The sequence below is a fragment of the Molothrus aeneus genome, chromosome 7 (genome assembly GCF_037042795.1).
Source record: "Molothrus aeneus isolate 106 chromosome 7, BPBGC_Maene_1.0, whole genome shotgun sequence".
NCBI lineage: Eukaryota > Metazoa > Chordata > Aves > Passeriformes > Icteridae > Molothrus > Molothrus aeneus.
In genome coordinates this window covers 3,201,287-3,228,447 of record NC_089652.1, presented here as the reverse complement: position 1 = coordinate 3,228,447, position 27,161 = coordinate 3,201,287, and the positions used below count along the sequence as shown (strand labels likewise).

The following is a 27,161-nucleotide window of genomic DNA, read 5'->3' as shown; positions in this document are numbered from 1 at the left end:
GCCTTGTACCTGTCCAGGGTGGTTTTAATGCTCAGTGTTGTGGTTCTGCAGCTGCAGCCTGCTGTTCCATGGTGTAGGTAGAAGGCAACTTCTAAAAATGTCATTTTGTCCTGTAACTCTGCCTCCCTGAAGGACAGAACAGCCTTGGAGGGCAGCAGTGGAACGGGCTCCTGACCTTTGGGGGCTGACGGGTTGCCCAGAGCTACTAAGCACTCTCTTATCCCTGGATGTGGGAGAATCAAGTGGAAATGGAGACCTTCCTGCCTTTTGCTGCTCTCCATGCCAACAAATCTTCCTTCAATCTGTGACTTTGGCACATCACTGCATTGTACTAATAATTTCCCCCTAGGATTAATACAGGTGTCCTTAACACCATGCTCTGCTGCCCCCTGCTATGCCTGGTGTCTGTTCCAGCAGTTGAACAAGCACAGAGGCTTAAATAAAGTGTGAAACAACGATTTCCATCCCTTCTTTGAAATAATTGAATAATAAAACAATTAAAATTGAAATGTTCATTTTTTTCCTGCTTGCCAGGGAACTGGCAGAGCTGTTCTTTGGGAGTGAGGGTGACTGCTCAGCACTAGAATCTTAAAATTTCCAGATAACTGGAATTAAATGTCTGGGTCACCCCTTTTGTGCAGTTCCTGTGTCTCTGCTGCCACGTTTGAAAGTTGCTGTCTTTGCCACATTTGAGAAGGTGCTGAGGCTGGAAAGGCTGGCAGTGCCAGCCCTGCTGGCAGATTGATGTTTTCAAAGCTGTCTAGGTTTGAAAAGCCAGGTGTCTGCTGAGGAAGGCAGGAGCCTCCCCTAAAATTGAAAATGTAAACCCCCTCCCTCCAAATTGCTATAAATTTTAAATTAAGGGGCTCTCAGGCAAAATATGGGAGCAGGAATAACAGTTCTTTACTAAGGAAGAAAATAAAAAGATAAATAAACAATGCAGTAAACTAAAACAACACTGCCAGAATCAGAACTCAACCTGACACCCTGTTGGTAGCAGTTCATTTGGAAATGTAGCTGCAGTCCTCCTGGAGTGTCAGGGGTAGTTCTGCTGGAGCAGGGATCCTGTAGAAATCCAATGGGAATTGTGGCTGCAGCCCTCCTGGAGTGTCAGGTGTGGTTCTGCTGGAGCAGGGATCCTGTAGAAATCCAATGGGAATTGTGGCTGCAGCCCTCCTGCAGTGTCAGGTGTGGTTCTGCTGGAGCAGGGATCCTGTAGAAGGGTGGAGTCTTCTCTGAAGATCCAGAGGAAGAAGGGGCAGCTGCTGTTCCTCTGGAAAATCCAGTGCAGAAGCTGTGCTGGTGTTCTAGAATCTCCAGATTATATCCAGGTAGCAATGCTTGGCTCCTCCCTCTGGGCTCCCATCTCCCAGTGGGATGCTGTAGTTCTTATCAGCCATGCAGTGACATTCAACAGCCTGTTATCAGCAGGTGTTGTGGAAGAGATAAGGAAAACTTAGCAGAAGACAGCTGCCATCCAGATGGCAAAATTGAACCCAGTTTGCCTGGCAATCCAGGCCAAAAGCAGCCAAACTGAGTGGGCTGTCTGTGCAGGAGCAGAGGGAAATGGGATGGTGAGAGGCTGTGGAATGCTGACCTTGTTTCTTGTTCATTAGGGCATAATTGGACAGTGTCCTTCAGGGATATGGATTTCTGTGCTGCACACCCTCAGCACAGGGCCCAGAACAGGAAACAAGCTCACATACACTCATTTATTGAAGTTCTTTGCTGTGCATAGGAAGTTTGGTACTTTGAGGCTTTATCTTTATTGTAAATTTGCATTTTAGCTGTGGAATGACTTGAGACATATGTAAGAGTGGTATTTCTCTGAACTCCTACTACAGCTCACCCTCTTTTCTCTAAAATGTTGACAGTTTCAAGAATTTGTTTGACCCCTCTTTAATTTAAGAATAGATTGCTGAATTAACTTTCATTACCCACCCTTTAAGCAGTGCAGTTTTCAGCTGGTGGCAAATCCTAAGGTATCACTCCTCTCCTTGAATGGAGGAGCAACAGGAATACACACAGAAAGCTCTGACCTTCTGTTTGAATATGCAGTATTTGGTTTCTGCTGACTTCTAGATATCAAGTGGCCATGAAATGGGAAAGCCTTTTCAGCATTTTGATTTAAATTAGTCATACATTACTTCTAATCTAGATTGTTTCCAGTTATTTCATGGATTAATAAAAAAATTAAGTTTGTTAACACATTCAAAACTCCTGAAATGCCTGTCTAACTAACTGTGTTTTTCTTTGCAGGATATTGTCTGGGGGTTAAACTCTTTATTTACTGTAAGTAAAAGAATATTTTGCATGTCCCCTTTTCTTTTTCCTGCCTGGTTTAGTTTCAGCATCACCTAATGGCAACCCTGTGTGTTGCCTGTAAAAATTTAGGTCTTTATTTCCCTTGGCTTCAGTGGGTGTTGGATGAGTATGAAATCAGATTGTGCTTTTGTTTGTGGAACTCATCCAGAGTGTCTGAAATGCCAGATTTTGTACATAGATTTTACTTTGGTTAGAAATATTAGGGGGTATTTTGGTAATAAATTGTTTGGGATCTTCCACACAGTGTGAAACTACTGCTGATTTGCAGGAAATAGAAATTCGTACTGCTCTGAGAAGGAATTGTGTTAGTAGTCTTTAAAAAAAACAACCTATTTAGGAATTAATGTCTGCCCTGCAGTCTCATTCCTTGTTTGCATAAAACCTGACTTGTCACAGAATTTATGTGATTTTATTCAGGGATCCCATTTCCTCCTGTGTTTTTTAAAGATTGCTGGGAGCAAAGAACCTGTAATTGCAGGAGCACCTTGAAAATGGAGGAGAGGGCAGGAAGCAATGGCTGCTTTTGCCCTAAAAGTGGAGAGAAGCTCTAAGTCTTTACAAAAGTTACCTTTTTTAGGGATTCCTTTCCTCAGCCATTGCTGCTGGGTGGGAAGGTCAGGAGGAAGCAAAGAGCAGCACTAACTTGGTAGCCACATTTGTCATCTCCTCTGGAGGGACCACCCCACCCACTCCAGGGTGTAGAAGGAAGCTTAGATTTCCTGGCATCCAAAGTCTTGGTTGGTTTTTTCAACAATTTCTTTGGTAAATTGATGTAAAAGTTTGGAGAGTATTTGCCTTTCCAGCAAAAGTGAATTGCATTTCAGAGTCAGTCTCCTTGTGCATGCCAAGTGGAAGGAAGCAAAATCCTCAGGGGCAGAGCTGCAAAAAATAAAAATATTGGGCAAAGGGCTGCAGAGAGAGGTGGTCCTGCCTAGGAGACCATGGGGATTTGTCATGGCTGTGTCAGGAAAATACATCCACAAACACCAGAGGTTTATGTCCAGAAAGGAGACAGAAGAGTCCTTTTGCTTTATTCAAATAAAGGGAGAGGCCATGGGGTATTTCCCTTGGGGTCTCTCCAATTTTTGGAGCACACAGCCTCCTTTTTATCCCAATTTCCCAGCCACATTTCCCTTCTCTCTTTGCCCAATGGCTGAGGTACTTGAGAGGTACAGACTTCCTGAAATGCCTGATACCGAAGATTTCCCTCTAATGTATAGCCCTCCTTTTTAATTTTTAATTCTCATGGAATTTAGGGTTTTCCCCCAGTGTTTCATTTATCTTTCAATCTCCAATTTAATTTATCAGCAAACTACAATTTGTTTGTAAAGGCAAATATATTTTTCCATTCATCAAGTGGAATACTTCCCATTGTTTTTTTTTATTTCTCAGTGCTGGTTTTATCTACCACTTGTGATTCAGTGTTATTTTTAATGCTCATTCCTCTTCTCCATTGTTTTTAACCCTAGACCCTTTCTCCTATCAAAGTTAATATTTGAGATTAAATTGGGAGGCTTGAGGTTTGTTAGGACTATTTGTGCTCCATGACCTCACATGTCCTTAGTTCTCAGGATCTTTGCTCTCTTTTACTTCTATTTCCACTATTTCCTCTATTTTCACTCCCCTGTTTTTTCCAGAGCACTCAAACTTCCCTGTCAGGCTCCAGGTCACTCAGAGAGTGAAATTGCTTCTTCACAGAGAGAGTGAAATTGCTTTTCTGTGGAGGTGGAATTAAGGAAACTCCCACTTTATCAGCACACTGTTCGCAGAAGTTTTTTTCAAGGTTTACTTTGCCCTCTAACAAAAATCAACAGGAATTGTGCCTCCTGAAAGTTTGACTGCTCTCTAAAATTTAATTTTCTGATGGAAATACTTTTGCTTCCAGGGAGAAGTGCCATGGGCCCCACACCAGCAGGGCTTAAATGCCCTGATGCTGTTGCCACTTAATTGCTCTGTGATTTGGTTTCCAATTACCAAATTACTCATTTGCATTTACCTTTGGCACCGAGGCAGTGATTAAATGATGAAATGACGAAAAAAATGATGAAATGATGAAAAAAAATGATGAAATAAAACCTGCTGCCCTGTTTGCTTCATTCCATTTTCTTGTTCCTGAGGGCTTTGGGCTCCTGTTGATGCAGTGAGTGGGAGCCCCTCAGTGTTCTCTCTTTCTTTTCCAGGATCTTTTGAATTTTGACGATCCTTTGAATATTGAGGCTGCAGAGCATCATTTGCGTGACAAGGTGAGTCAGTGGTTTATTTAAGGCAGGTTGTTCCTAAAGAAGCACACATTCTGTACTCAGCACTTCCCAGCCAGTCTTCTTAGGGCGGTGGAGCTGCTGCTGGAGGTAGCTGAGTGACTCATTGTATCAGCAGCCAGTTATTCAAACAAAAAGGGCTTTCTCTGGGAAAGCAAACTGCACACAGCAGAGTTAGTCACCATCTGCTGGGCTCGTGGGCCACAATGTGGTCACAGCCCCAAAATAGATGATCTTTCCCTTCTTGTGTCTGAGATTTCCCTCAAGTTGTGCATGTGCTGTGCAGCAGGCTGGTGGTGAGCTGGTTTGGCATGGAGACGTGGGTGACCTTTGCCTTAGAAGAGCTGTGAGAAGATCTCCTCTCTCTCTACCTCTTTCCAAAGGCAACTCTTTTACTCTGAGCTATTCCATGTTGCATGTGTTTATAAAGCCAGGAGAAATCTGGGCAATTTAAAGAACAGGAGAAGTTTCTACTCCTGTTTTCTTTTTACTGATCCTAATATTCATGTATTATGGACTGGGCAAAGCAGAACATGGCCTGGTGAACATAAATGAGATGTACTGCTCACCTCTGAGCAAAAGTGCCAATTTCTCCTTTGTATCCATCTCCAAAATTCCATCATGTCATGGATGTATTCCTCAAGCACACAGAACTCACACCTAGTATGTTCAAGACATCTTGTTCTAATTAAACTCTTCTGACACTTTTGTTGAAGTTAACCTTTAAGATTGCAGAAAGTTTCCAGGTAAGCAAGTGTTGATTTGAAGAGTTCATTGAAAGTACAGTCAGGCAGTGCACCTAATTTATCTCATTTTTTCAAGAGGAAATACCAGGATTGCAAGTTCATCTTTCCAGCTATTTTTTGATTAATGAGATCTTGTAGCTATTCTGGTATTCATCCATGTGTGCAGGGCTGAGATGAGAACATACAGCAAAGCTGGAAAAAATTACCTGCAAACCTCCTCTGGGAGAGAGGGGTCTTTGTGCTTTTGTTTTAGCATGGAATCACAGAATGGTTTGGGTTGGAAGGAACCTTAAAGCCCATCCCATTCCACCCTCTGGGTGGTTCAGATTGCTGTCCTGCACCTCTCAGCCTCATTGAGAGATTGGAAATCTTGGGAATCCACAGAAAGGAAAATGCTGCCTGATTTAAAAGACACACTTCTCTCAAAAATAGGTACTGCTATACTAATTAACTAATTACATGGAAGTTGTTTGAAGAAGTGAAAAGGAAATTGAGCTGTTTTTTGACAGTCTTCTAAATCACAGTTTTTTGGGGAACAAACATTTTTTGTTTATTAAACTCCTAGCGATCTCATAAGCATCTCTAAAATTCATATTATGCCATTTTAATTTTTTTTCAACTTATCTGAATTTAATGTGTGTGTAGTGACAGCACCAGGTAGGGCTGGATTTTCTGTAGTGTGTTTTGTGGTGACATCAAAAACACCCAATGATGCCTTTGTGGAGAGAATAAATAATGCAAGGGAGAGAAAAAGCTGCACTTGCAGCCTGAGTTGTTTTGGTTCCCTGTGGCAGGGATGTCATATTTTACATAAACACTTTGTTGTGGAGTCAGACTGCTGTGGTACCATCCTGGCTCTTAAGAAATACCTGCAATGCCCAATAGGATTAATATGGGAATGCTAATTAGTTTTCTTTCCTCTGAGACTTGTTTACATGTGTAACAGGATTATAAAAATAGTGTATGTGTGATGTATGTGCAGTATCTGTATGGACAGATGTGCAAATCCATCCCTACAGACACAGTTCTGCACACAAACATCTGTGTGCAGGGGAGTCCTGGGAGTGTGGGGTGTGTTCACAGCCAAAAACTGCACCCAGGGCTGTCTCCTGTGCTTCTCCCAGGGAGGTGACTCAGAATTTCACGGATGTCCCTTCAGACCTGAAATCCTGAGGGTACCAGCTAATCCCAGGCATTGCCTGTGGTTACTGAGAGCTGAGGCTGGCTTTGGTCAGCTCCAGGTCATCACAGATGACTCCTGCCTTGCAGATGCTGGAAAAATCCCATCAGAGGTAGCAAATTCTTCTTGGGAAACAGCTGTGCTGGGAATGTTTGTGTTAGGTCATGCTGGAAGGGGCTCTTGTGATCCCTTCCTGTGTAAGGCACATCTCCATTCTTGCATTAAATCTGAGCGTGTTTGCAAAAGCAGCCTTGTTCTGAGATGGAAAATGATACAAAATTCAGAGCTCAGGTTCCATAAATTGATTGTTTTATTAACCTTTCCTACCTGAGATGTGTGTTAGTGCAGCTTCAGCTTCCAGCCCTGCATGACTTCCTTTGGAAGGAGCTGTCACTTACTGACCTTGTTCCTTTGCAGCTCCCTTCAGTCAATGAGCATCAAGCCACTTCTACAAATTATTTTAAAAAATAAAGATGTTTGTTTATGCAGCTTTACTCATTCTACAGTTCTCCCTCACACACCTTGCTAGGTGCCAGTAATTTTTTGGCAGGCTGTACAACAAATTTGGGCAACATCTGTTTTCCCAAATGCTGAACATCCCTGGTGGCCACATAGCTCTGCAGTTGAGTCACAGTCACTGAGAGGTAAGCAAGCATCCTCTCCTGGTGTAGAGCTCAATAAATCAGAATAAAAAGATGATAAAAAGGTGATTGATGTGTCTTTGTAAACTAAGCAAGGAGTTGACCAGCATTGTCTTCTCACACAATCTCAGCAGTTTGGTGGTTGATTTCTTGCTGAATTTAAAGAAGCTCTTACTAATTAATGAGCTTGGAGCACTGTGCATTTAGCACAGGACTCACTCTGTCAGTAGTTATGGATAGCCAGAGCCATTAATTATCAATCAGTTCCATGGATTCTAAAGCAATGAGCAAGTGTTTAAGTTTTAATGACTACTCACTTAAAAATGATATGAGCTAAAAATTGTAGGATTTGCTGCTTTTTATACAGCAAACACATAGAGCTTGTCAGGTAGGCTGAGCACTGAGACAGTGGGAATCTTTTGGAAGATCCAAGCTGTGGAAGAGCTAGGCAGTGGGAAATCAAGTGAGCTTGATGCTTCAGGACCTGGTTTTCCTCATCCAGAGGTGCTGTGGGTGTGATTTGTTAGCTGAAATCTAGGAAATGCTTTCTGTATGGCCATCTGTCATGGCTGGTTTGGGAGCTGCCTCAGGACATGGTGATTTGCCAGTGTAAAATGTAAAAACCTTTAAATTTCCTAGAGGTGTTCACTTCTGCCAAAAAACATTTCAAAGCCATTTGTACAACACACAACAGGAAATTCATTGCAAGCTTAGTGTGGCATAAAGTAGAAATGTTTTTCCAAGTATTCCTTTTAGATTTCTTCCTCAGCTAGGCCTGCTGTGTCAAGAACCCTAATGCTGTGTCCCATTTTAATTCAATTTACCCTGTGTTTGGTGCAATTCAAGCAAACTTTTGTCATCCTGCAGATTAGCAAAATCTCTATTATTTTTCATGCCTGTGATCAGGAGTTGTTTCAGCAGTGGGAGAAGCTGAGTTCCATCTCCCTGTGCTGTTTTCCTACCCAGTGTTTCCATCTCAGTGCAGCCCATCAGTCAGCACTCAGTGCTTTGTGCTGTGTCCTTGTGAAAGCCTCAGGTAGATTGCACTTGGCAGGGAATTTTTCTTCCTCCTTGTGAAAATCCAGCTTATCACATTTACCTGCAGCTCTGAAGTGCCAGAGCTGAGAAATCTAATGGGAATATGTGTGTGTTTGCCAAGGATCCACTTCAAACATGTTTTTTTACCTAATTCAGTGAGCCTTGATTTTATTTGCATCCTCTTTAGAAAGCAGCATTTAATGCTCATTCAATTATTTTGCATAGGTTTGTGTGGAGGAGTTTGGCTCTGGATTGACTTCTGCAATTCTTTTTTTAATTTTTAGATTTTAATTAAGGGTTTCTCTGGCTGATAAAGAAAATAAAGTTTTCATTTCAGGGTTGTTTCTGTGGAGATGGATTTATGAAGATCATAGTGTGAAGCTGCCTCCTAAGGTTTCCTCTCAGGGTTGTAATTGCCCTCAGTTCTGTAGGAAGCTTGGCTTTAAATACCCAGGCCCTCCTCTGTGGTCCTTGGAGGTTGTTCTGGTGACTCTGTGGGGTGAATGTTCTCCTGAAGTTACCTGAGGACTGTCATGGTGTCATCACCAGTGATAGCACTGATCTCATTCCATTAGAAATTCCACTGGTAATCAGGAACAGTTGCTGAGTACTGATCTCACTGAAGAGATCCACTCACAGAGTTAACAAAACTTACATTCATGGAACTAAGAAAAGATGGGGAGGCCACAATTGCTCTGTGAGTGCCAGAGGTTTTGGATTTTTTTTGGTCACAACTGGCAGCAGGATTCTAGGGACAGCTTCAAAACGTTAGGTGCTGGACAAATGACTTTCAATGCTGCATCTCCCTTGGATATCCATAAGTCTTACATCAGAGTTATGGAATGAAAAATATGGACAAAAATAATCTAATTTCCAGAAAAAAAATGTAGCTGGAAAGATGGAAAGAAAAGAAATAACCTACAGATTGGACTTTTAAGTTTTGTCGTACAAACTCTGCAACAGAGCAGGAGAGAAAATCAGGTCTGGCAGGGCACAGATGAAGAACAGGCATTGTAAAAAAGCTCTTAATATTACAGTAGGATAATAAAGGTGAGTAATTTTTCTAACATTTCATAGTTGTAGGCAGTTTTTTAGAGCCCTTAAACAGCAAACAGTTCAGAATTTTTACAGAAGACTCTGAATTGCTCAAGCATTGCCCAGAGAAGCTGTGGCTGCCCATCCCTGGAAGTGTCCAAGGCCTGGGATAGTGGAAGGTGTCCGGCCCATGACAGGGGGTGGAATGGGATGAACTTCCAACCCAAACCAATGTGGAATTTTCTGAAACCCCAGGAGAACTGGGCAGGAACCAGCAGCACCTGACAAAGTGTCAGGGCCTGGGCCAGAGACCTCCTGAGAGCAGGTGAGCCATGGCAAGAGAAGCTTGTCAGCAAGTCAGAAATGAAAGGAAGAAATAAATACACATTTTCTGTAGAGGATCTCCAGGCATCCCTCTGGAAACACCCTGAGTTAAATTTCCCCCCAGAATTTCCACTTGCATCAAAAGCTGTCCTTGCCCAGCACAGCCTCCTCAGTTCTGGAGCCACCAGGAAGCAGCAGCAGCTTGGGATTGTAAAACTTGTTTAGCCAAGAGTGATTTCCTCCTTCTTGGTTTGTTTTTTGTTTTGTTTAGTTTTTAATCAGACACTTTAGATCTGGCCTGGGAAGCACATGTCCAAGTGGAAAGGGATTCCTGTCCTCGTGTCCCACCTCAGGTTTTATCCAGCCCCAGTCTGAGAGCCCGGTGCTCTCTCTGAGTTATTGCCCAGGAGCTGGCAGACTGGGGATCTTTTATCTCTGCTGAAGTTTGCAGGAATTCTGTCCTTGCACTGCTGCTGCCTTTAGACAGCTAAAGAGTCCCAGAGCTCCCTGCCTCTGTGTCATTTCAGATCTGATCCTCCTAAAGACTCCTCCAAAATAATGTCCTGGCCAGCTGTGCTTTCATCCTCCTGGCTTTTTATTTCTGTGCTCATACATAATAAGGACATAATTACATTTGGATTTAAGCCTTCCTTCAAATTCCATTTTTCTGTATAGCTGAAGAGAAGTATTTGAAACTAAATAATGCCTTCAAATTTGGATTCTGTTTTAGCTCATCATTGATCATGTTGGTGAAGTTAGTTTTCTTCTGTTAATGTAATTTCCTATCTCAGGAGATCAGTCTGTTTGAAATGCTCTTTGATACATCTGAATGAAAAGCATGCTATAAATGCCAGTGTGCCACAGGATCCTCTAAGCAGGCAAACTAACACCAAATAAAATTCAGCTTGGAAGTTTGGGGAAGAAAATATTCATTATTTGTATTTCTTCTTCACACCTTCTGGTTTAAAGTAATTTATTTAAGTGATCTTACAGTAGCTTCTTTGTTTCTCTGTTGTACCTGCTCTGTCTTTAGAATTTTTATGTCAAAGGCATATATGAATATTTAGCTCCTGCAGGGATTTTTCCTGTTCAGAAGACATCAGGTCTTTTCCTTGCCACTTCCTTACCTCCAAACTGCTTAGATTCTGCTTAGAGGTTTTTTCCCAGTTTATTTTTGGCTTAATTCCTTGAGGCTTAAATCTGTCTGGGAATTAGAAATATTATCCACTGATCTGTAGTAATTGTTGGCCAATTTGGGTGCAAAACAGCTTGTTTGGATAGCAGTCACCAAAATTGTCCAAGATTCTCTAAAATACATTTTTATATAGAGCACTTAGAGAACATATAAAGGATAATAACCAAAATGTCATGGGCTGTGGATGCTGCATCCTGTCACTGTGCATTTCAGAGGAGATGTTATTTGTGGTAAAAAGCATTAGAAATAGCTCTAAGCAAGCATTTTATTTTCCAGATAATTGTGGATAATCTGTGTTCTGTGGTGGGTAGTGGTCCCTGAAGAAACAGAAAATTGAAATGCTTTAGTTTTGCAAAGTATTCAAAGCACATGGGTGGCTCAAAAGTCAAATACCTCTATGACCCAAGTTGATATCATGTTTCTATCTGAATGTTTCTTTATTGGATTGCAGCCAGGGAATGCACTCCGAGGGTTTTTAATGGCAAACTGCTTTCTCTAATGCCTTCCCTAAGGAATTTTTAAGAAATAATGCTCATTTAATTCATTCACTCATTATTTTTAGCCCAGTTCTCTTTGTCAGGCTTTTCACCTTTGCCAATGGTTTCCCATCACAGCCAGCTGGAATTTTTCTCCAAACGTGTCCCTGTAAGGTTCAGTATTCAAACAGTGACAGTGATACATGAAGAGTTCTGATAATTACTGTTACCATTCTTTAAGCTCAAATGTCAGAAGTTTAGTGATGACTCAAGGCAGCTGGAAAATTTGCTTTAGAACAGAGAAAATACTTCAAAAACATTTCCTTGAATGTAATCTTTAAAAGTATTTTATTATTATTGTGTTTGAGCTGGTGCTGGAGGAGCAATGTCCTGGGTGTGCCAGGTGCTCCTAAGGCATGAACAGATTGAGCTGGATTATTTTTGAAGGGTTAAAAAACCCAAAGTATCAAAGTTTGACCTCTTGAACGTGGCATAAAGAAGTGGGAAATCAGCAATAAAGAAGATTTTTTGGAATTTATTTCTGGCACTGTGCTCCTGGTTGCCTGGGTTAGGGCTGCATTCATTCTGACAAAGTGACAGGAGAAAAGGGGATTGGTTCCAGCTGCCAAGTGAGGTGTTGTCAGGGACTGGGGCTTCTCCATGGACTCCTGCCTGTGTTGGCACACTTGAAAGGAGCCTGTGTGAAAATTCAGCTTGTCATCATGTCCTGCCTGCCTTGTCACGAGTGTGAATAATTCAGTAACAAAGCTACCAAGCCAGAAGAGGGTTTTTTTCCTGCTGTCTTGAAAGATCTGTATTTCAGTAGTAAAACATTTACCATGTAAGCTCCAAATTGATTTCCATGTGAGTCACAGAGTGGTGGGGTTTGGAAGGAACCCTCCACACTATCCAGTGCCACCTCTTGCCATGGGACACCCTCCTCTGTCCCAGGGTGCTCCAGCCTGGCCTTGGACACTTCCAGGGCTGGGGCAGCCATGTTCATTTTGGCAGATTTTGTCTTAGCACTGGGAAAAAAATCAGCCTTTGTCCAAGTTCTGCAGGAACAATTGACCAGCCCTGTGTGTTCAGAGCCCTTTAATCAGCATCCCCTCATCTGGGAGTGTCAGAAGGATGGTGCTTATCAGATGAGCCCTCCTGTGATGAGGTAGAGCCCCTGGTCAGGCACTCTTGTGTGCTTGGATTACAGAGATTTTATCCTGCAGGATTGGGCAATTGCTTTTATTGTGTTTTATTTAGCTGCAACAACAGAAACAAGTTGGCCAGAGGAGCCTGTTGGGGTGTGTGCTCCCCAGCAGTGAAATGTGAGCTCAGGAGCTGGGGTTCTCAGATTCCTGCACCATCTAACCCTGCTGGGCTGTTAACATAACCCTCAACTCCAAACCAGCCCTTTTAGCTCCCCCGGCCCTTCCAGGGCTTGCTGCAGAAAACAACAGCTGCTTTGGATTCTTCAGAGGCATTGAGCTTGTGAACCCCTGGGCTGAAATCCCTCTGGAAAAAGGAATGGGGATTTCATTTAATAGGGGGGAGAGAACAAACCAGGTCTCACCAGTAAACTGGGTGAATTTGGAATATTCTGTTTTTCATAGTCTCTGAAAATTCACAGATGTCTGCCTGCAAAGTTTAAATATGTAGGTAACACTGAAAGATTTAACAGGTGGCAAAAAGATGATCCTTTGGTTTAAGACTTTTACTTTCTTCATCAGGAATGAAAATTGATGTTTTATCACTGCAAATTTGGGGTTTTTTCTTCATTGGCTGCAGGCAAGCCAAGCTTTTCACCTTGTCCTGATTTTCCTTGTCGTGTTCAGTAGTCACTGTAAGTGATTTCATTTCTGTATTTTTTGTTATAAACTGAAAAACAGCTTTAAACAAAAATAGGTGGCTGTTTTATTTTCAGTATCATGAAGTGATTAATGTTGGTTTACTCCAGAATTTGTAGCTTGACACTTATTTTTGTGTGAATAGAATAGGATCTGATGTCCACAAATTGCAGTGCTGGGCAACCAAACTAAATTTCAAGGATGGAGAGCTGTTGTGGTGCTTGGAAGTTTGCTGATGAGAATTGGAGTGCTGTGGAGAGGGAAATGATTCACCCAGGGTAGGACAATGGAGCAGTGGGAGGCTGGGCATTCATTTGGATCATCTTGGTCCTGGATTAACAGCCTGACATTTAAATTGCATTCTGTTCCTTATCCTTTCCTTGCTATGATGTTCCTACACAGACAGGCTCTCTCCCTGGATTTATCTGTGCTCTGACAGGATCACTTCTGAAGGAATAAACCCAGACCATTTTGCTCTGCTGTGCTGCCCTTTGTGCTCACACGTGCCAAAGGTTCCCATTCCCCAGATAAGATAAAATGCACAACCAGTTTTTTCATCTTGACATTTTACTTTTTATTCTTTTAATCTGCCTGCAAAATAAATTCTTTTCTCTGGTTGTCAGAACTGAGGTTGGCCTGTGGCTTGAATCAGTGCTGGGCTGCACTCAGAGCTGAGACTCATCCCAGGGCTTTTCTCTGTTACATCTTGGAAACTTCAACCCTCCAGCCTTGTGATAAAGAGAGTAAAGAGTGTTTGGCAAGGAGCTCTAAGGCACCCTCTCCTGGGAAGCCTCTGCCACTGACAAAAAGAGGGGTTTTGTAACCATTCTCCTTGTGCTGCTCAGGGGGGAGTTGCTCTTCATGGCTGGCTGTGGCTTAGCGTGAGTGGCCACTGATCCATGATTTATTTCCTGTGTTCTGCTGGCAGTCCCAGCTATAATTCCTGGGCTGAAGGGAAATTTTCTCTCATGTGGGAATAAAGTCTGTGGCCATCTTTTTCAAAATAGAAGCAAAGGCTGTCATCAGGGTGGTAATATCCTGAACAAGGCATTATAGTACAGATAGCCGCTGAAATAAGTGAAAAGGAAAAGAAAGTTTATGGCTTAGCCTTAGAAGCAATCAATTTAATGTGATTAATGCAAATTATTTTGAGTGGGGAGAGATTCAGAACTGCAGGGCACTTCAGGTTTAAAGTAAATTTTTGGTTCAAGTTTCCTAGACTGTAGAAATGTAATTGCCATGGGGAAGGAGGGGAATCCCTCCATATATTATCAACTAAACAGTGTGCTCTGGGACATACTGAAGTACAAGATAATAGCAATTAGGTGTAAAACAGAAGGACTTCTGTGCAGCTGAGGGTCAAGGAGATACTGAGTTGACAAGCCTGATGTTTTTCTCCTCCATACCCCAAGACTAAAAACTATGAAGAAGATTTAACAAAGATGTAACAAAATGTTCTCGTGTTTGGTGCATCACTGTGCTGTGGACAGATGTGTCAGCCCAGTGCCATTGTTGCTTTTAAAGCTTTTTTTGTTTTCTATCCTTTCACTTCTCTGATGAAAGTTGGAGTCTGTCAGTCTGATAGTCTTGTAACAGCAGCAGAATAATTTGAAGAAATACAAAATTATGGATAATGATGAAAGTAAGGAGCCTCTGGAAAACTTGGCAAGGCAGCTGTCAGGTTCCATGAAAATAATCTTACATTTTAATGGCATGCAAGTTACAGGATGTGCTAGAAACATTTCTTTGTTCTCTTGCTCATGACCAGCAGAACCAAGTGAAATGATTCTGAATCACATTAGAGGGGGTGTTTGCTCTGGAGCTTTTCCAGCACTTCATCCTTGAGACATTTCCAGGAGGAGTTTTACAGAGTCACCTCTGGGGATGGCAGTCACTCTTTGCCACTGCTCCTGGCCTGCTGAGCTCAGCCTTTGAGCAGGTTCATTCCCCCACTGCCCCTTCCCCTGCTCTGTCCTGGAGCTCCACTGAAGTGAACCTTTGGCAATTGCTTTGCTTTGTAGTGTTTGTTTTTGGCACAGGAACAAGGCTCATGCGGTGATGCCACCCATCTGTCCCCTCATGCCAGCCTCCCCATCACTCTCCAGAGCTTTTAAACACACACTTGGGTTCCCATCAGATGTGACAGAGCAGCAGAGTCTTTACATCCAGTTCTGTAGCTGTCACCAAAACTGGCAGCAGCAGCAGCAGCAGCACAGAGGGGCTGGGCTGGGAGGGAGCCCCAGGACAGCTCCAGGTGGGCTCTGTGGCACACCCAGCTCAGAGCAGAGCTCAGGCTGAGGCGGTGGAGAGTGCCAGGGAGTGGTGCTGAGAGTCTGCACATCTGTGAGCAGTCACATTCTGCTGGCTTTGCATGCTAAAGCCCTTTCTTGCCTGTGCTAGGCATTCCCTGGCTGCAGGGGCTCCTGACTCCTGCACAATAAGTGAGGCTTTATTCAAACACCACTGGGTGTTCCATTGCTTCCTACTGATCACATGTTTTTACTTGCAATTGTCTTTTTTCCTCTTCCCTATTTAGCCACTTTTGAGGTAATTAGTGGGCACACTGCTGCATATATGAATTTTTTGAGGATTTTGTGCAACTCTGATTTTTTTCATTTTCATGCTGCTGGCTCTTACTCCCAGCACTGGAGCAAGATATGCTGTTAAAATTGCTGGAGAAGTAATTGAGGTCAAGGCTTTGAAGCACTGCTTCTTAGTTGTGAATTATTAATTCTCAAGGCATACAGAAAGAGTGACATTATAAAATTCATTGTAAAATTGTGGACTTTGCCATACTAGCTGCTCTGCTTGCATGCATTCTGCTCTGCTTTTCATAACATCTCCTTGGATTACCTCTTACCATTTTTAGTTGTTTTCAGTTCATCTTCAGACTGGATTTCTCATTCTCCAAAATCCACACGATTTTGGAATTACTCTGATGTGAAGTCTGGGAGGTCACAGTCTTTCCTAGTGAGAAATTACAGTGAAAAAAGGGAAGTTCCTGAGAGTTTATGGTGAGATCCAAGGCTGTGTCAGAAAACAGTTTGGGGTGATACAGCTAGTTTTATACCCATAGAAACTGTAAAAAAATCCTGCTTTAAACCCAGGAACTTCTCAGCTTTTGATTTCTGGTCTGGGTCCAAGAATGTAGGATGCAAATTCAAGTTTTCATTTTCAGCCTGTTTGGTGTCAGACTTTGTCAGAAACTTTTGTTGAAGGCTCTTAGCTCAGGGTAGAGAGCAGAAGGGCTGGTCATGACAGGGACATCAACAGGGCTGGCTCTCACCATGTTTGCTTCAAGCTGCCTTTGCCAGGACCTCATTTTTTATGTTGTTTGCATTGTAGAATATTTGAGTCAGTGCTGTTGCTTAAATTAGCACAGTCTCATCCTTGCTGTGCTTGGTTCCTCTAGGCTGGGATCTCTCTGTCCTTGCTCTAGTATGAGGTTTCCCACTTAACCCCATCCCCTGGTTTAAATGGATAGCCCTGCACCTTGACATCCAGAAATCTCTCTTCCTATTTCCAAATATTTGTGTGAGCACTGCTTTTTATTTTTAACAGTACAAAACTGCAGTGATGAACGTGTGATGGTGCTTTTAACCTTCTTCAGGTGAAATAAGAAACTCAGATTTATTCCTGGCTGCTGAATCAAGTATCTCTTCCCAGATTTCTTCTAGAGGGGTTATGAAACACTGAAGAATTCTTCTAATAAATGCACCCACAAGGTGTATCTGAAGAGCTGAAGTAGATCTTTACCTCTGGCTAACCTCAGCTTTCCAAGCTTTTACCACACTGGAAAAGAATGTAGTCCCAAAAGGCTTTCAAGCTTGATGTGGTTTTTTTGGAAGCTGTTTAACTTTTGTTGTGGGGTTTTTATTCCTCTCTGATTACAGCTTAATGGCTTATTAAGGACAACAGTTCCATCCCAGTCCAAAAACATCTTTTCATAACAATTCTCCCTGTGAGTCATTGCATTTATTTATCTCCATATTTATTGCAGTAAATCCTTCACTTCCTCTGCTCCCCCAAGCTCCCTGTTTGGTGTTTGTTGTTCTCACTGAAACCCTGGCAGCCATGGCAGAACACATCTTTGTTTTTCTGCAGCATTTCTGCATTTACAGAGCTGCACTGGGGTTTTTCTTGGATTGCCTCCCTATTTTATGTTCTGTGTCCTTGTGGCAGCCTTTGAAAGCTTTTCCCAGCCAGCACAAAGTGCATTAAATGGCATGTGCAAATGAGCAACAGCACAGCTGCTAATTGTGCTAACAGATGTAAATAGGAAAACCATTACTTCTCTAATGCTGCAAGTATTTATAGCAACCATTCCCCATCTTCCATAACACTTTGATTATGGATGGAGCCTCTCTCAGGTTCAGCAAAGTTGATTAAGCTTTTGCAGATGGTTTGATTTGCTGAGGTAATGTGGAAGAAATGCAGATGTTTTCAAGCTTTTGTTTTAGATGCTTCAGGCAACTGAGTGGCTTAAAAGGAAAGCTTTTGCTTTGCATCCTTTAGGAACATCCATGGCTTTTGAAAGGGAACATATGGCAGGGCTGTTCCCAGGGACTCTGAGCTCTGGGAGCCTCACCTGCCCTGTCAGGTTGGTTTGAACATCATCTGCCTGGAGCAGAGCAGGACTTGCAGAACCTCTGGCCAGAGCCAGGCTGCTCCCATTTCCTCTGGCCTTGTGATTCATCCAGCAGATCCTGCAGCCCAGGGACAGAGCCTCTCTTGGCAATGAGGGGCATCCTCATGGGTGGAAGTGTGTTTGCAGCTCACAGGAGGCTGGCCTCAGAGGAATTGGGATAATTCAGGTTATTTTCCTTGTGTGTAACCCTTTGCCACAGCCTGGGCCAGCCCTGGAGGAGCAGAGGAGGCTCCTGACCTCAGGCACTGAGGCACCAGCAGTCTCTGCTCCCTGGGTTCATTCCCATTTTCTCTCTTTTCAGCAGCCCAGGTGAAGTGTTAAATGGCAGTAAGAGATCTGTCCTCCCTCTCCATCCAGCCCCAGGGGGTTTGCACTCACAGTGCATCTGATCCATGGCACAGTTTTCTTTGGGAAGCTGTTTGGCTCCCTTCATCTGGCTCAGTTCTCTTGACTCTGCACCAGCAGGATTTAGGTGTATTTATCTCATCCATAGCCTGTTCCACCTCTAGCAACTTCAGAGAGTCCTTCTCTCCCTTTATCTTTCTGCAGTAGCAGACAGCAGAAAATTTGTGGAAGCTTGAGGGAAATGGTTCCTGCTTTAAGATGTGAAATCTCAAACAAATGGCAAATGTGTTCAGTGTGTCAGTGAATTGCTGTGTCTGTGGAAGGCATCTTCAGCTTCTCTCTGTCCTGGCAGGCAGGTCAGTGCTTCCCACACCAATTCTCTAACCTAACTCTGTGTGCAGATATTAAAAAAAAAACACCTCCAAACCTTAGTGTTTCTCTTCTTCCTCACAATGCTGCTCTTTTCCAAATTGCTGCAATGGTGTGTTCTGGCTTTGGTTGGGTTTTTTTTTTCCCTGCAGTAAAAAATTCACCTTTTTCTCCCCACCTTATGACTTGGCTACTAAGAAATGTGCTAAAGCATTTCCTCATCATTTTGCAAAATGACAGTGGCTTGGTGTCTAGGAGAATTTTAAAATCTGAAGTTGGGATCTCAGGATTTTAAAATCCCAGTTGGGATCCATGGAAATGGATGTGATGCACCTGCTAAAGCAGAGAGCTCGTGGGAGATTCCTTTGTGTAGGTTTTTCACCCCCCACTCTTCTCTTTCTTCAGAGAACTAAAATTTAATTACACAGCTTGGAAAACTCTTCACATCCTGTAGAGACTGAGCTAAATAAAACAATGAGAGAGAAATGAGAGCAAGGCAGGAACAAGAATTGTAAAAAACCACCTCATACTTGAGATTTCTGTACTACTCAAAGGTTTCATTCAGCTCCTTCTTAAATGGGAGGGGATGTGTGGGGGTTGGTGGGTGTGAGTACTTATTGTTTCTGCAAGGGGGAAAGAAAGAAAGAAAAGGTGGCTTTCAGTATAATTCATAGGACTAATGGGTACATCTGCCTGGTTATTAAATCCTAAAGCCCTGGCTGAGTAATAAATGCCATTTTACTGCTGCTCAGAAGCCCCTCTGCTGATCACTGCAGAAGCACAAGTCAGGTCCAAGGAGAGGTTGTTTGGAATTTAACCTTGGTCATAAATGCTGGGTTGAGATAATGTTCTGGTAAAATAGAGCTGCTTTTAAAAAAAATTACTACTATTATGATTACTAGCACAGAAGAGGGAAGGGCAGGAGCAATTATCTGTGATCTTTTTCTGGCTCCACTGGAATTTTACAGGATTGTGGCTCTAAAGGATGTGGAGGTGGATCAGAAAGTTCATCACAGTATCATGGTTGTAGTCACAGTGAGGGGACAGATGTGTTAAACTGCACAGGGACTGGCCAAACAGTGCAGGGTGTGAAATACCAGTAGTGGGTGTGTTAGGGCTAATAAATGAGCTAAATCTGCTTTGGATTTTTTTTTTAATACCTATTTTAAAAATTTTATTTCTGGGTAATCCTTATATATAATTTGTTTTAAATAAATAAAGAAGATTCCCGAGGGAAAGTTTCCATCAGAACTTTTCCAGGCTTCTCTGGTAGCTGTCACCAAAATATTGTGTTTGCTTTGGATAACTGAGCAAATTACAAATTAAAAGCTTAATAAAAGACAAGCAGTTAATAAGCATAACTTGGTGCTGTATAAACAGTTGAAAAAATAGTCTCTTCTCCCAGAGCTGCCAGATCAGGTCAAATGTCAGTGTTTAAAACAGTGCCTGGTTCTTGAGTGTGTGTTTCATCATGCTTCTTGAAAGGGCACAATGGAACTCTCTTCTGGGGTTGAGGCTCTACAGATCCTCTCCCTAGTGCTCTTAAATACAGTCACAGCACCCCAGAATGGTTTGGGTTGGAAGGGACCCTAAAACTTATCCCACCCCCCCTGCCATGGCAGGGACACCTTCCACTGTCCCAGGCTGATCCAAGCCCCATCCAGCCTGGCCTTGGGCACTGCCAGGGATCCAGGGGCAGCCACAGCTGCTCTGGGCACCCTGTGCCAGGGCTTAGCCACCCTGACAGAGAAGAATTTCTCCCTAATACCCAATTTTAACCTATTTTTGTCAGTTTGAAGCCATTCTTTCCTTTCCTTGTTACTCCAGGCCCTCGTACACAGCCTCTCTGATCACTCTCCCAGTGTGGACTTACAGCAGATGCTTTTAGTAATTAGTAATTCAGTATTTTTACACCACATCTGTAGCCAGTCTGTGAAGGTTTGGCTCTTGCTGCATCTGTCTTTAAAATAACAAAGCCAAAAGCCCCATACATTTTGACCAAGCTTAAAAAATCACCTGAGTTCTTGGGTCGAGTTTGTCTTTGGAGCTATTTTAGCCTGAAGTCAGCATCAGAAACAGTTGCCTTGTGTCCATGAAGGGTTTATAAAATGCCTTGGAGAATTCTGAATGATGCTGTCTTTTTGGAGGCTCTCCTTCCATTGTTGCAGGATGCCATTTTTGGAAAATTCCTGTTCCATCTTTGGCACTCGGGCTCCTTGCACTGTGAGGGGCTGGTGGTGCCAGGGGCTCCTTTTTGCAGCTGTGCTTCTCTTCTGTGCAGGAAGTTTTCACTGAAAGGAAACCTTCTCTTTATCCCTTTAAAATCATTGTCCCCTGTCCCATTTATTTTATATGTTTATTCATGTAATGGTTATTTATGAAACCTCTTTGTACAAACAAAACATCTTTGTTTAAACACAGAGGGCACTTTCTGTGGGACATGTTACATCCTTGAAGGGATGTTATAAATCCTCCTTTCCCTTCTCATTTCTAGCAGCATTTTGCCTCTTTATAATGCAGGGTACATCCTGCTCTGCTGAATCTTTTTGCTTCTGATTATTCAGTGTTGCACATAAGCAGCTGTGCCCAGAGAGAAGTGCCCCCCATTAATGAGGAGGTGCTGAGCCATATGGCAGGTGAGGATGGAACATTGCAGCTCTGGGCTGAGCCCCTCCTGTTCACACCCAGAGAGCACCCTGTGAATGCATCCTGCCAACACCATCAGCTCCTTGGGAGTGACAGGGAGCCTTTCTGGAGCCTTCTGCCTTCCCTGCTGAGCTCCTGCTTCTCTGCAGGCACTGCTCAGAGCCCATTCTCCTGTGTAACAACTCGTAAAGGGACAGAGGGAAAAGCCAAGGGTGCTCTGAGGTGTCTGCACTGCTTTGCTCTTGGATACTGTACAGCTCTGTATATGTGTCCAGTGGTGTTTCCCAGCCCTGGGCTCAGTTCCTTGTAGTGATCCATCTCATGGAGAAACACAGGAGTGGGAAACTCTTGCATGATGCTGTTTTCTGACCAGAGATGGGGCAACTGAGAGGCATTTAAAAACTTTTATTCTATTTTCAGTCTCATGAGAAGGGTGAGACAATACAGATGTTATAATTCACACCATCACAATCAGAACCTGTTTTTCAATTACAGTACATTATAAGTGTTTCTTGGCCTATCAGCTTTAGCCACACCATACTGTAGATGCCTTAAAGCCAATCATCTAAAACTACCCCTCATGTGTCCCACTACAATGCACCTTTCACAGTTCTATTTCTCCAAAGTATCCAGCCTTGTTTGCAAGGCCATCCTTGAAACTTGTTTTTAGTTCCATTTCTCTCTCAATGTCTGTCCTATCCCATGGCATTTCTAAGTCAGCATTTCTTATCTCAAAGTTTGCATACAGATATGTGAGCCTTCTGTCAGGCTTTGAGAATTCTCTACAAATCCATTTCCCACAGGAAACAATGTGCAAGAAGCCCTCAGTGAATTCAGTTTCCACCACAGCCATCATAACCTGCATCTGTGGATTGAAATTGTCTGGGTTTGGAATTTTATTGCAGCTGAAGATGGCATTAGCTTTTAAAATACAGCATTTTTTTAACGCAGCATGCAGTTGGATGAGTGTGGAAATGGGTGTCATAGCAGAAGAGTGACAAAGTCACTACACACATTATTGCCTTTAGCAGGTGCCATATTGGACCCAAATAGCTGCTCTTTCACCCCAGAAGAGCAGGCAGCCTGTTCCTGAGGAGGAGTGGGATTTCTGCAGCTCTGTTTGTAACAGGATTTCTGGCCTTAAACTGCATTTTAAGCTCTGTTGAGATTCCAAGCACTTTGCACTTCTATGGACATCTGTGATGCAACTTGATCAATTGAAAAGTGAAATCACAGAGTTTCTCATGGATCATAGGTTTTCTTTGATCCTTTTGGATTTTAACCATGGCATAACCTTTTTCCTTTCACTCAGCAGCAGAAAACCAAACCTTCACAAGGGGAGCTGATCTTAAGTGTTTGAAGTGTGGTGTTGGAGCCAGGGAAATATTGATGTGTTTGAAGCTTGACTCAGGCAAAAAGGTCATATTAGTGCCCCTTCCTGGTGTGCCCTGATGTCCAGCTCTGGGTGGTCTGGGCCAAAACACTTGGCATGTGTTTGAAAGGCATCATTTTATGTATTGGCAAACCTGGAGCTGACAGTGTTTGAAGCAGGACTGTGCCTTGCTGTGATCCCACAGGTCATGGCAGGGGGATTTTGTGCCCTTCCCTGTAAAAGCATCTCCAGTGTACCAGGACAGTCTTCAAAACCTCCTCATCTACTGCATGCATTGGTTTTTTAGTTGTTTCCTTTTTTAACAGATGAGTTACATAAATTTTTAACAGTGAGTACATAAATTTCCCAGATTTTCCTGCTTTATATTCCAGCTGCACACAAAAAGGGGAGCTGGAAATCCAGCAGAATGCACTCTGGAGCACAGGCCCCTTGGTGTGTTTGGGTGGAACATATTTAATACCAGCCTGTGAGAACAATATTGTATTTGCATCCTGATGAAGGCAGGAATCATGCCTCTGGCTCCATGTTGTTCTCAGAAGGCTAATTTATTACTTTATGATAATATATTAAAGAATACCATACTATACTAAAGAATACAGGAAGGACACTTACTGAATGCTAAAAAGATAATGAAAAAGATAAAAGATAATGAAAACTCCTGACTCTCTCCAGAGTCTGACACAGCTTGGCCCTGATTGGCCAAAGAGTTAAAACAACTCCCAGCAGAATCCAATGGAACAATCACCTGTAGGTAAACAATCTCCAAACACATTCCACATGAGCACAGCACAGGAGAAGCAAATGAGTTAAGAATTGTTTTCCTGTTCTCTGAGGCTCCTCAGCTTCCCAGGAGAACAATCCTGGGTGAAGGGATTTTATCAGAGAATGTGAATGGCACAGAATAACATGCCAGGGATGTGGTGTCTGCCTGGCATCCCTTCTTGCACAGGGATCACACCATGTCAGAATTTCTCCTGCTCAGCATCTCTGTGCTTTATAAGCACAAACCACCACAGCTCTGTGCTTTTCCCTGGACACAGAGGTTATGGAATAGCAGGCAGTGTGTGTGTGCACCTGTTGGGAAGGATGAAAGTTTGACAAGGAAGTCTCACAGATATGTGTGTGCTTAGCAGAAAGATTTTTGAATGTAGAATCTGAAGAAGAAATAGAGATGAAAGCAAGTTTTGATATAGAAGAAAAGAATTGCTGAGCCAGTTTTACAAGATAACCAAGGAGGCAAAGGCTGTGGTAGTTAGAAGGGGTTTTTATGCCTTAGAGCAAAGGACAAACCCACCTCAAACAAGAAGATGTTTTTACCAAGCAGAAAGAGAGCACAGGCAAACAAGGCAGCAGATGTGGCAAGTAGAAAAAAGGTCTCAGAATTTGCCACTGCAAGAAAACTGAAAAACAACTTCCAGCTTAAACTGTAATGTACTGACTTTTCAGTAACATGAATATGGTAATTATAGTAGTTATGATAGACTATAGATAAGGTATAGATTGGTTCTACTGTATTAAGATGCTCAGCAAAGTATATAATGCATTGTAACCAAAAGAAAAGTATATAATGCATTGTGACCAAAAGAAAAGTATATAATGCATTGTGACCTAAAGAAAAGTATATAATGCATTGTGACCAAAAGAAAAGTATATAATGCATTGTGACCTAAACCAGGGGGTCTCCAGGCCTGCCTGCAGCTGGAGCTGACAGCTGTAGGCACAGGCTCTGTCACCCATGATCCTGGACTGCTGTAACCTCTTGGATGGAATAAACTGCATTTTGGAGAGGCTGCCTGGAGTCCCACATCCCTCATTCAGGCTCTTACTTGCACTTAAGCTGTAGCTGGTGATGGCAGATTTTTCCCACTTGATTCCCCAGTGTCCCCTTGATTCCATTGCTGTGGAGCACTCACTGTAAGGATTCAGGGCTCCTGCCAGTGGCACATGTCCATGTGAGCCCATGGCTGCTGTGCCAGGATAACAGAGCTGTGCTTCCCTGCAGGAGGACTTTCGGAATAAAGTGGAAGATTACATTAAGCGCTACGCCAGATGATGAAGGGATGGATGGATGGCAGGACCACGGCTCCAGAGCTGTCCTTAACCTCAGGAGCAGCCAAAGCAGCCTGGCTTGTACCAGTCCTGTGTCCATGTTGTTCTGAAGAAGAAAACTAACTTCATAACCTGTCCATGTTCAAAGGAGAGTTCAGCATAAATACAGCAAGAAATTGTGTCTGTTGGTTGAAAAAGTTGTCTGCTTCCTTTTACAAATGTTTACTCTTCTGAACTGTACTGTATATCCTGTTGATGAGATATGCTTGAGAAGTTAAAAGAAGTCACTATTGAAATTGTAATTACACTTTTTTTTTTAAACTCTTGCCTAATCTGGAAGGGGGGGAAGGAAAAAAGCAAACCCAAACAGCCCAAGCAGAAAAGGTGGTGTGTTTTTGGAACACTTCGAGTTGGCAATAAATGGTCTCCTGTGAACCAAATCACAAAACTGTTGCCTTTGATGAGCAGAAAAAACAAAATGAGCTTTTTCTGAGAAGCACTCAGCTGAGGCTTAGAGCTTGCCAGAGTGGAAGTGCAAAATGAGATTCTACTTCTGGTATTGAAGTTCTCAGTGCTGTTTAATGTAAGTATGTTTTTGTCACAGTTTGGAATTTTTACATTGTTAATTTCAGGCCCTGTTTGGGCTACAGGTTTATTGGTTTTTTGTTTCTATTCATTGTGTGAAGTAGTTAAAAGAAATACAGGCTAATATGTAACTTAAGTACATGTTTAGTATTAGTAAAATTATATGTATATATATATATATATATATATAAAATATATATTATATATTTCTGTGAAAGAAAAATTAATGGAAGGGAGATTTTTTAAAAAAGAAATCTGCCTTTGGCTTTCCAATCTGGATGTGGTGAGGGAGCATCAGAAGCCATTTGCTCTGATGAAGGTAAATTGAGGCACTGTTACCTGGAGAGCACCTGACTGTGTTCTCAGGATTCCTGCACTGGTGGGAAGGACACAGCTGGAAACACAACACATTCCCCCACTCGTGCACCCTTTGGCTTTCTTGATTTGGGAGGATGTGATGCTGCAGGTGCCTTTTCTCTAAGGAGCTGGATGGCACTGGGAGCCTGCAGGAGAGGCTTCAGTCCTGGTGCCAGAGTTCCCTGGGCATCCTCCAGGACTGGGATCACACAGAGGAGCTGATGGAGCCCAGCTGAGCTTCTGCAAACTAGGAAATAAACATTTGTGTGATTTCATGCAAAGCAAGTGTGTGTGTGACACTTGGGCATTGACTGTTGGGGTTTTACTCCCCCTTCATTCTCTCCTGCTGTTCCTCTGCTGCAGATGCTGGAGGAAATGAAAATGATCTCCCTCAAGAGCACAGCAGAGCTGGGGTGCAAACTGTAAGCCTTTTGTGTTGAGTTCTCCCTGTACCTTTTCCTTTGCAGCTTCAGCAGCTCCTGTAGCTGTTGCTGGAGGCCTGGAAAGCAGGGAGTGAAATGCAGGGATTGGCATGTAAGAGAAGAGCTTCACCTGCAGACAACGTTCCCAGGGAAACATGGATCAGCTCAGTTTTTTAAGCAGGCACCTGCAGTGAGAGATCTTTGCTGCCAAAACAGATATATCAGCAAAGGTAGGGGGTAAAACACACAGAAATAGCAAAGTTGGGAAACACATCTGGAATTTGCTTATGGTATTAGAAGGATGCTCTTATTCTTGAGTCAAAAACTCAACCAGGTTGCTGTAACAAAGTGGTTCTTGCTGTAGAGGCACCCTGGTGCTGTCAGCAGGAGGAGGGGTCACAGTCCCCATTTCTTGGGCTGTCACCATGGATGGCTCCCCAGTCAGGCTGGGAAGCTGCTGCTGCTGCACCCAGGCCAGGGCAGAGCTGGCTGCTGCTCAGGGCAGCCAGGGAAAGCTGTGTCCAGGTTTAAGCAGCAGCCCTGTGAGCACAGAGCTGCAGCCTTCAGAGCCCTCCCTGCCTCCCAGAACAATCCTGTCTCACCCCTTCCCTGTATTGTTGCTTGCCTGGAGGAGATGAGCAGAATAATAAAGTTTGGATACTGTTAAATATTGTACAAGGAGGTCTGAGCATTGGTTTGTGCTCATGGTGGGGGGATCCTAGATCTCATCACCTCACAGTCCAGGAAAATAAATTGAATTTATGGAATTTTTCATGAAGGTGAGGAGACTGGGGGGGAAGGAGGGGGGGTACGTATTTACATAAATATATATTTGTTTATATGTGTTTTTATGTGTATGTGTATAGGTTCAACTAACGTATGCTTCTGCCGGAGTCATAGACTGGTTTGGGTTAGAGGGGGTCTGGGCTGGGTGGGCCAGGCACAGGGCTGGGTGTCCCACTGGGTTTTGGGGTTTTTTTGGGAAATCTGAGAGTCAGGAGTAAACAGCAGCTGGGTGTCCCCAGGGAACCCCTTCCTGAGCCAGCAAGGCACTGAAGGGGTCTGGAGCTGTCAGGGCGGGGTTGGGGGGGGTTCCCATCCCATCCCATCCCATCCCATCCCATCCCATCCCATCCCATCCCATCCCATCCCATCCCATCCCATCCCATCCCAGGCACTGTCCAGGCTCCCTGCTCTGGAGCTGACCCCACTCCTGGAGTCCCGACCCACACCCAGTGCTCGTGGCGTGGGGGCAGCACTGCTGGGGGTGTCTGCCATCACAGAATGA

At 43.3% G+C, this 27,161-nt stretch overlaps 1 protein-coding gene across 2 annotated transcripts in view; it reads left to right on the top strand.

The window, feature by feature from the left end:
* Positions 1–26,551, top strand: part of UBE2F (ubiquitin conjugating enzyme E2 F (putative)) — a 60,815-nt gene extending 34,264 nt beyond the window's left edge. Inside the window, exons 8-11 of one of the 2 annotated variants that reach the window (XR_010783952.1) lie at positions 2,260–2,292; positions 4,506–4,568; positions 24,463–25,092; positions 25,919–26,551. Coding sequence is in view for 1 of the 2 variants with exons in the window: in XM_066553852.1 (XP_066409949.1) it covers positions 2,260–2,292; positions 4,506–4,568; positions 24,463–24,513 (147 nt within the window). In the remaining variant the exon portion in view is untranslated. Of the gene's footprint in view, positions 1–2,259; positions 2,293–4,505; positions 4,569–24,462 lie in introns of both variants that reach the window. The other variant, XM_066553852.1, reaches the window with a different exon arrangement.
* The last annotated feature ends 610 nt before the right edge of the window (positions 26,552–27,161 follow it).